The 10,479-nt window shown below is 43.6% G+C and overlaps 1 protein-coding gene across 1 annotated transcript; it reads right to left on the reverse strand.

Annotated features, from left to right (window-relative positions):
* Positions 1-1,913: 1,913 nt before the first annotated feature.
* LOC114479746 (alanine aminotransferase 2-like) lies at positions 1,914-10,479 on the reverse strand. Its single transcript, XM_028473586.1, has 11 exons — positions 10,103-10,479; positions 7,492-7,581; positions 7,203-7,311; positions 6,830-6,963; positions 6,496-6,739; positions 6,363-6,442; positions 4,649-4,785; positions 4,410-4,584; positions 4,195-4,350; positions 3,574-3,686; positions 1,914-2,213 (listed from the first exon to the last, which is right to left on the reverse strand). The coding sequence occupies exons 1-11, from the start codon at positions 10,379-10,381 to the stop codon at positions 2,123-2,125; spliced, it is 1,608 nt and encodes a 535-aa protein (XP_028329387.1). The 5' UTR covers positions 10,382-10,479; the 3' UTR covers positions 1,914-2,122.

Consider the following 10,479-nt stretch of genomic DNA (forward strand, 5'->3'; position numbering starts at 1 on the left):
ACTCACGGGCACACAAACAGTGCTAGCAGTGATTAGCCTGTGTGCTAGCAGTGATTAGCTGTGTGCTAGCAGTGATTAGCCTGTGTGCTAGCAGTGATTAGCCTGTGTGCTAACAGTGTGTTCGTAACCAATCCTTCGCGGGCCTGATCGTTTCAGAGACTACGTCACTTCCTTCACTCGCATTCTTTCTGACAGAGCTCCTGGGATGTGATATTTGAATGTAAACCGACCATACGACGTTTGTTAAATATTTTAATAGTACACATGTAAATAAGTGACTGTTTTGTGGCGTTTTTATTTAATTTTAAAAAAAAAAAAACAATGGCGAAAAACAATACACAACATTGACAATCAAAAACCAAACAGAAAATAAATAAAAACCAAAATAAATCGGAATTCACTCGAAACATACATTTCTAATTATTTTTACAATAGCAGGGTTTTAAACTTTTTTTTAAATGGTACACAACTGTCGTGAAATAGGCCGACCGGATATTGACGTGTTTCGCGCATGTGTTGAAATGATCTGAAATGATCAGGCCCATGAAAGAATTGGGCACTGACACAATGATTAGCCTGCAAATGTGCAAACTTCTCGCTGCTGTTTAATGAGGGTCCATTACAGCCTGAAACAAATGCATTCATACCGTGTTTCTGATGTTCATGCTCTAGCTCCGCCTCCTGCTGCTTGTCTTCACACATCATGAGTGACGTAAATAGGTTTTTATTCCATTTGTTTGAACGTCGTGTTTCCGTTTAATAATTAACCCATGAGACAGAGACGTGACGTTGGGTAATCCATTTAAAGGGGCTACATGTAGAATTATTGTGAATTTTCAACTTTTAAATATGTCTGAAAAACCTCAAATCAAAATTTTAGTGTTAAGAAACATGTCCTTAGCTGTCATGCCATATGTGATTTTTTTTGTTTAGATTACATAGTGTAGAGGCTAATCTTTAATTCCTAAGGTTCTTAGTTTAACCTCTTCTGGAAATGACTGACACTGAGGCTGGTTTCGTTGCAGCACAGTAAAACGACCACGTTACTCCGTCAGCCATGTTTTTATTCTTCTTCGTCAAATCAAACAACTACTTCCTGTTTGTGGGCAATAACAATTCAACGGCGCCCTCTTATGGCAAAATAACATGCATTCTTGCTTTCTTTGTAAATAGCTCAATTGGGGTCGGTGGCGGGGTGCGCTGGGTCCTCGGCTCCTCGGCTCCTTGGGGCTTTCTCAGGTGTGTATATGGGGAGCGGTGGCTGCCTTTTGGCTTGGGATCTTTGGGGGCTTCTGGGGGGTTTCTCAGCTGTGGGGTGGTGGCCTGGGGCTCCACGGCCCCCGCTCTTTCTACTGGCCTGGCTTCGTTTACAGTAACGGTTCATGCACATCCATTGGTCTAAGATGCAATGGCACGCCTCGGGCTGTGGGATAAAACTCATACTGGGCTTAACCTTAGACATGTTGATCCAAAATACCTGTTTTAGGTATTACCACTCACTCCTTCCCTCTGTCCACAGCCACCACCATTATACCTTAGCTTCACACTTGTCACCAGACTGACTTGAGTACACAACACAATAAACACAATATACACAACTACAACTTCACATCTCACTTTAAAATAACAACTCTTCCACACCCTTTCCATTTCCCACCTTGAGTTTCTCCTCCTTGTTGCCCCCTCACCTAGGTGTTACACTGCCCTCTCTTTTTACATCCTCCCTTTAATAAAGTATTTCTTACCCTTCCTTAGGGAGGGCTGGTGATGGTTTGAATTATGCAATAAAATAAATTCATTTATTTAATTGCAATAACAAAACATGCATTGCTTTGTTAAAAAGATTGCACTTCTTGTAGTGTTGACCTTAGACAGAATTTGCAAAGGACAAGGAATAAAAAATAAAAAAAGAATCACAGAAACAAACTTTATTGAATCGCAGTCATGTGATCACTCCCTGTTAGGCTCCGCCCACAGGACACCAACACCTACTGGTAATTTACAGGCAATGTGTGTGTGTGTGTGATTGTTCCCAGATTTAACAGTAAAGTCCTCCACAGGTGATGAAGGCAGCAGGTATGAAGGAAGGCACTGATTGGTCCTCCTATAAAGGGGCGTGGCTTCAGGAGAACTGCAGGGTGAACCTTTGGTGAAACTCCTGAACTTTAGAGAGAAGAATCTGCAGCTTCTCTTTGGGAGGAAGGATGGTCATCCTGTGGGCGGAGTCACAGAGCCATGATGTCACAGCTCGTGTAGTTAGAGTTTCTTCATAAACTCAGGTGTTTAATGTGAAGGTCAAATGGTAAATGGACTTGATTTATATAGCGCTTTATCCCCACACTGAAGCAGTCTCAAAGCGCTTTACATATCAGCTCATTCACCCAATCACTCTCACATTCACACACCAGTGGGACAGGACTGCCATGCAAGGCGCTTGTTGACCACTGGGAGCAACTTAGGGTTCAGTGTCTTGCCCAAGGACACTTCGACACATAGTCAAGTACTGGGATCGAACCCCCAACCTCTCGATCAGAAGACGACCCTCTACCACCTGAGCCACGGTCGCCCGTCAAAGGTCAGACTCATCTATATCACATGGATCTATAACTCTGATATGTGAGCACCAGTGTTGGGCGGTAACAAGTCACTTTTGACAGTAACTAGTACTGTAACGCAATATATTTCTAAAGAAATAACGCTGTTACCGTTACTTTGCTAGCTGTAGCGTACTTCCTGTTTACAGTGGTGCAACATATTTTTGCGGGATGCTGTGCCAAACACGGTTAAACAGTAGAAGAAGCATTGTCAGCATGTTTCTGTTTACATCACGTGCGCCAATCATGGCGAATCAATGCGTGAGCTTCTCAGAGTGGAAATACACGCATCATTTTTGTCTCCAAAAGATGCATCAGTGAAGCTAAGCTAACACTGCGACTGGATTTTAACGGACTGTGACTGTTATTTAGGGACAGGTCAGACAAACTATTGTACGGTATGTTGTTGTGAATATGCAGCCTGTCGCTGCTGCTGAGTCAATGCTAACAGCAGCTCATTAGCCTGATATGTTTAGCATTGTGTAGCTGAGAAAAAAGCTGTGAATTAGTTTTTCCACATTTATTTTTATAAGCATTGTCAACAGCAGAATGTGCACCTGGAATATTCACAGCTTACTTTACATTACTGTGCTAAGGCTGAAAAATTACTGTTTTAATTTTGGAGCAGCTGCTTTGTGCTTTATATGCACATCATTTATGGTTGTTTTATAGCAGTTGATCAACAGTGGATTATTATATTATTACAGCACTAATATGAAACTGTATGGACACAAATTACCCAAAATAAATAATACATTCTTTAATTCAAAGTAACTCAAAAGTTACTTTTTCCAGTACCGCATTACTTTTTGGTGTAAGTAATCAAAATAGTAACTGAGTTACTTTGTTTATGATAATTTCAGTAACTAGCACAACACTGGTGAGCACATTAAATAAATGAATGAATCTGGGTGCACAGTGTCATAAACTTCTCTCAGACTCGTTACGTGTTTATAAACAAGGCGCCCCCCCTTCTCACCTGAAGTGGTACGTCCCATCCTTTTGTCCAAAGCCACTTCCTGGAACCAAACAGATCCCAGTTTCCTCCAGGAGCCTCAAGCAGTAGAACATGTCAGGAAGCTGACCTTTGACCTGCACACACACACACGTTTTAGAATTACTGCTGTTTTAATTTGATCGTTTCTTTGGTTTATGATCACGTTCGCTTGTTCCTTCCTATCCTTCCTTCCCTGTTTTTTTCCTGTTCTTTTGTGTTCCTTTTATTTCCTGTTCCATTATGTTTTTCCTGTTACTTCCTTTCACTTCCTGTTTCCCTGTGTTTTTTTCCTGTTGCTTCCTGTTCCATCGCATTACTTCCTGTTACTTGCTGTTCCTGTGTTTTTCCTGTTCCTTTGTGTTACTTCCTTTTCTTTCCCGTCACTTTCTGTTCCCATGTTTTTTTCCCTCTTGCTTCCTGTTCCTTAGCATTACTTCCTGTTCCCCTGTGTTTTTCTCTCTGTTCGTTCCTGTCACTTCCTGTCTGATCTGTGAGTGAATAAAGCTCCTATATACAATCACAGACTCCTACACTAAGGTGTGCCTCCCTCTGGTGGAACATAGTGGTATTACAGTGCCAGGGATGAGGGGCGGAGCTAGGTACCGTGGCCTCCCTGACTGCGCCCTCAGGGATGAAGATCCGAGGGAAGGAGTACATGGCTCCCTGGACAGGGTTACAGCTGATCCCCTCCACCGTGTTCAGAACCTGCTCCGTGAGCCGGGCCTTCTCTGCCAGGGAGCCCAGTATGGTGGAACGCTCCTAGGGAGGAAGAGGAGACAACATCATCATAAGAAGGAGGAGGAGGAGGGGGAACGTACCCTGATGAAGGTGGGGTAGGAGGGTTCTCCAGGCTGAGGGGGGTTCACGACCAGGTCCATCATAGCCTGTCCAGGAACCGGAGGACACAGACGGACCGACAGCAGCTTGTTAAGCTCCACCTTCACCTCCTCGTCCATGTTGATGATCTCCATGAAACCTCCACGGAACCCACACCTGAGAGCACGGCATGGGTCAGAACCAGCAGGAGAACCTGTAAGCTCCCCTGAGGAGGACTTACTCTCCCATGTAGCACTTGGAGGTGGAGTGGAAGGAAACCAGCTCCACTGTCTCTGAGAACTCTGGACCCATCTCAAACAGAACCTTCTTAAACGAGTGGAAGTGACAGCCCTCAGCGTACACGTTGTCCTGGTACACCTGCAGGGGGTGGAGCCTCACTGTTGTTATTATTATTATGGTACACCTGCAGGGGGCGGAGCCTCACTGTTACTATTATGGTACACCTGCAGGGGGCGGAGTCTCCTGTTATTATTATGGTACACCAGCAGGGGGCGGAGCCTCACTGTAATTATGGGATGTTATTACAGCTGTGTGTTATTACAGGATGGTATTATGGGTTGTTATTATAGAATTTTATTATGAGATGTTATAAGATGTTATTATGGGATGTTTTTATAAATGTTATTATGGAATTTTATTATGAGATGTTATAGGACGTTATTATGGGATGTTATTATGAGATGTTATCTATGGTACGAAGCGAGATTATCTGTTATCGCGCTAACTTCCAGGATTTAATCAGTGTATGCTGGACTACAAAGCTGGCTAATGTCTTACGGAGCTAAATCACCATGGTAACTAAGGTTGAGCGACTAGCCTGGTCGGGAGCAGGTTTTGCTCTGGCTAATATTTTAGCAAGTGATAAAGTCCCGCCTCCTGACCAATCATTTCTCTTAGGAAGTGAGCTGTCCAATAAAAGGTGATGTGTGAACACGTCACTGTGTGGATCTGATCTGACAGCTGACAGGAGAGCGATAATATTTAGACATTGATGCAATCCTTTAATTTGCAGATGACATCCTTTAGGAAAGATATATATTAATATCTGATAGACTGAGTCAGCTGTCAGCTGAAGAAGCCTGTGTTTTGATCCGTATGCGCGGATGGGTGAAGTAATATAAGAATTAATTAATATATGACTTCACCCGTCCGCACATACGGATTGAGACACAGGCTTCATCAGCCGACTCTGTGAATGCGTAAAAGCGTGACATTATTTATGATATTAATCCAATGAATGGGATATCCCATTCATTTGATTATTATGGTGAATAATATCACGCTTTTACACATTAACAGTGTCAGCAGCTTCCTGCCTGGGTTCTTTCATTCCTGCCTTTTCTGTAACAACAGTGTTGTTTTTGATCTGAATTACGGATTTTAATTATTCACAATTTTAAACTTAAGCAACACATAATCTGGTCAGGACCAAATTATGAAGTGGCTCAGATCTGAGCGAGTATAAAAGCTCCACCTGGTGTTAGCGTTAGACTGCTACACTGTTGCTCTTCGCTGTCATCATGTATTTAAATTCATTATATTTATTTAAGATCATAAGCTGTTCCTCATTGTAAAAAAGGTCGCTCTGCCAGTTTTCTCCATTGTAGTGATTGGTCAGACGCTGCAATCTCCACCCCTTTCATTGAACACGCACGTATCAGGCTGAAATCACGTGGCTTAAATAAGCGTGTTGTGATCAACCGTCGTAAAACAGCTTCTCTCTGACAGGGAATGTTTGGTTAGTTGAAGCGTTTAATATGGGATGATATTATTAGATGTTATTAGGAGATGTTTTTTTGTAATGTTATTTTAAGATGTCATTATGGGATGTTATGAGATTTTTTTTTGGGATGTTATTATGAGATGTTCTTATGGGATGTTATTATAGGATGTTATTATGGGATGTTATTATAGGATGGGGTCGTGTGTCTGACCTCGTCAGCCATCAGGAAGAGTCGCTCCTTCGCTGCAAACCGGATCACGTCCTCGATGCACTGACGACTCTGGACCTGACCTGAGGAGAGGAGTCATCATGGAGACGCTGATTATGATGATGTGATTGGGTACCTGTGGGGTTCCCGGGGTTGATGATGCACAGAGCTCGGGGGTTGCAGTGGCGTCGAGCCTCCTCCAGGGAGCGCTGCAGCTCACTCAGGTCCATGCTCCAGCAGCGCTCCTCGTTCAGGTAGTAATTAATCTGCACAGCGCCCAGTTCAGCCAGAGCAGCGGAGTAGAGTGGGTACTGAGGGATGGAGATCATCACCCCACTACGTGACGAACCTTCACCAGACACTAGCAGCTTCAGCATCGTCTGAGTGAGACACAAACACATATCATTATTTCCAACAGTGGGAGGAGTCTGTGTGGGTTCTTATGATGATGATGATGAAGGTGAGCGTACCATGATGCCGTCACTGGCTCCTGTGGTCAGGTAGATGTGGGCGGGGTCACAGGGAATGCCTCCATCTCTGCGCTCAATGTAGCGAGCTACATCCTCACGTACAGCATCTATACCCTGACTGGAGCTATAGGCACCTACACACATTTAAAGATACACACACACACATAGAGAGATACACACAGTCAGAGTTACACACACACACACACAGAGATACACAAATATGACACTTCATTAAAAAAAAGATAAAATTTACATCAAATGTTTGATCACATTTAGAATATTATATTTTAAATGATAAATATTCAGCAAGGCCGTTCTAACCCCTCCCCAGGGGCACGCCCCCCAGTTTGAGAATCATCAGTGTAACACTAACCTATGCTGTGACCTCCACACGACTTAAGTATCCGATTGGCTCTGCTTTTTGCATCATCAGGAAATGAGCTGTCACTCATTAGTTCAGGATAGGAGCACAGAGCCAGGACCTACACACACACACACACACAGACAGAGAAATACACACATACACAGAGACGAATGTGAATCCATCTTTTCAAAATAAAAGCGTCAGTGAATTCTCCAACACCGTAATGAGAGGAAGTGGACGGGCCGACTCTGGTCCATGAGCCGCGTGTTTCATAGCCTGTGAGGGAGAAGTCACCCACCTGTCTGAAGAAGGTGATTGGCTGCTGGCCCATGGCGTGGGCATCACCAATGTTTGCTTTAATGACCTCTGAGAAGGGTTTCTTCACCCCCTGAAACACACACACCGTTAACAGACACTAAACACACACACTCTGAACATGTCCAACACACACTTTATACACATGGAGAAATAAAAACACAGAAGAAAGACACATGCACGCACACGCACACCAGAAGTATTAGTTTCCTGTGAGCCTGTAGATCAGGGGTCACCAACCTTTCTGAAACTGTGAGCTACTTCATAGGTACTGCATGGTCCCAAGGGCTACCAATTAGAAAAGCACTTCTTAAATACTATATTTTCACAGTTTCACTTTCAATAGAGAGTAAAATAACAAGGAAGGCTAGCAGTAACTTAAAAGGTAGGAAATGTTGACACTTTATTTCTCCGAATGTATGCAATTGTTTCATTTTCATAAAAATTTATAGAAAATCCACCTACAACTATACACTAGATCCGCAACACTTAAAAACATTTGTTACAATGTTTCAGTGAAAATTAACTTTTAAAGATCACTTTATCTGCAGTTTTTAACTTTACTAAGTAGTAACTACATCTCATATCATTTATATTTGTGAGTTTGAATCCTGGAAAGTAAATCAAATTTTAGATGGAGCTCATTGGTGACTAGCTCCTGAGGGCCCCTCACATGGTCCATGCGGGCTACCTGGTGCCCACGGGCACCATGTTGGTGACCCCTGCTGTAGATGGTTTTCACGTGACGTCATAGCCGATTTGCATAACAATTGCGAAACGAAATTCGGCCATGTTGGTGGATATACGCAAACTAACGCGGAGCTTTGAGCACGTGTGGTTCACTTTTAACACTTTGTTTCTTAGCAAAATGCCCACCCTTTGTGCTGCTGTTGGTTGCGGACATAATCTGTGAGGAGGCAACTATCCAAATGTCATGTAAATTATCTAGTAATGTAACTGGTTACCGAAACAAATATTTACCAAAATTGCTTTCTAAAAACTTTTATGCAAACTATTGAACAAGGAATAAAAAAATGTACTCACAACAATTTGTGAAGTAATTTGAGCTGTTCTGCATAAGGAGACATGCATATTCAACAAATCATGATATTTCAGTCATATTATTTAGTACTGAATAAATTATGACATCGAGGGTGGTGAAATATGTTGCAAAAGTGAACACATTAGTAGACATGCTGTTAGCAGATGTTGTCTTGTTTGTTTGTATATCCTCCAATATGGTGGCGCGTGGTTACGCAAGCACATGGTTGAAAATGATCTATAACAGACACGAGTGTAACTTCATCTGTTTATCAGCTGAGTTGTGCCTCATAGCGCTGTGCATGTACGTGCACACACAGCGTGCACACACGGTGCATGTATGTGCACACGGTCGTACCAGATGTTTGGACACATGCTGAAAGTTTAGGAACACAAGGAACCTAAAAACACAGCTGCGAGGAGGCGTCTCTGAGCCTCAGCCAATCAAAGAGTAGGATAGGAATAACACCCTGTGTGTGTGTGTGTGAGGGTTAAGGCTGACCACTCTGACTGCACACACATTCCCATCTGCACTGCTGTTCTGATCAATCTGGTGTCTATTCTAACTGATGACTGACTCACTTCCTGTTTCCAGGTGACAGTTACGCAGATGTGGAGCAGGGAGGAGGAGCAGTTTAACTGTAGCATCACACACAGTGAGCTGCTGCTAACTAGTCAGTCCTCAATGACAGACAGTTTCACTGATTGGATGAAGACGCCACACACACGTTCTCTGAGGTCAATGTGTGGAGAGACGTCTCTTTGTGTGTCGGTTACCATGGTAATGGTTAGGACAACACAAAGAGCTCATGCTCCCACACTGTGTGTGTAGTTTATACTGTGTGTAGTTTATAACACAAAACCATTAACTGAGCTGCTCTGAACCCCGAGAACAACAGGAGCTTTGTTTTGGATTACCACACACACACACACACACACACACACACACACACACACAGAAAAACAACACAATGTGAAGCTCTTAGTGTCAATGACAGGATATACAACAACACCACAAATTATTATTATTAATAATAATAATAATAATAATGTTATTGTACTAACCAGAATTAACACACAAACACTATTAGACTGTTGCAGAGTCACACACACACAAACTGGGACAGTCTGAAAATGAGTAACTGGTGGACTTTGATTAGTCGCTGACACACACACACACACGCACACGCACACACACGACGATAAGTAAGTGGCGGACTTTGATTGATTGATGCAGTAAAACAACACAATGTGAAGTTCTTAGTGTCAATGACAGGAGATACAACAACAACACTACTACACATTATTATTAATGTTGTAATAATAACCAGGATTAGCACACAAACATTATTAGACTGATGCAGTCTCGCTCTCTATCACACGCACGCGCACACACACACGATGTTCAGGGCTCTTATTTTGAAGGGCCCAATGCTGTTGTATCTTATTTAAGGTTTAAACATTTTCCACCAATGTTTGTGTGAGCGTCTCTGTAAGGACTGTGTGTGTGTGTGTCACTGCTGTGTTAATGTGTGTCTAATAAAGTGGCTGACCTCAGACAGCTCCCTCTCCAGCTCCACAGCCCTCTGAACGATGGGCCCCCTTACTGCGTACTGGACCTTCTTCACGGTGGGGTTCATGGTGTCCAGGGTTAGAACCTTGGCCCGGGGCCCCGACCCCGGCACCTGTTCCCCGGCCTCAGGCAGCTTCTCCCGGGGCAGCCCGCGGCGGGACGCGCTCAGGCTGGACCAAGCTCTGGAGGAGGATAGCGGACACACGGGAGTCAGTGTCCGGAGAAACAGTCTCAGCGGCGGGCTGCGAGAGGAGGACATGGTCGGTCCGCGAACCACCGGAACACGGAGTGCGTGGTTGATCTGATGTTTTCAGTGTGTGCGCGCGCGTTTCTCTGTGTGTGGAGTTTGAGTGTGTG

This window comes from Gouania willdenowi, chromosome 17, assembly GCF_900634775.1.
Source record: "Gouania willdenowi chromosome 17, fGouWil2.1, whole genome shotgun sequence".
NCBI lineage: Eukaryota > Metazoa > Chordata > Actinopteri > Blenniiformes > Gobiesocidae > Gouania > Gouania willdenowi.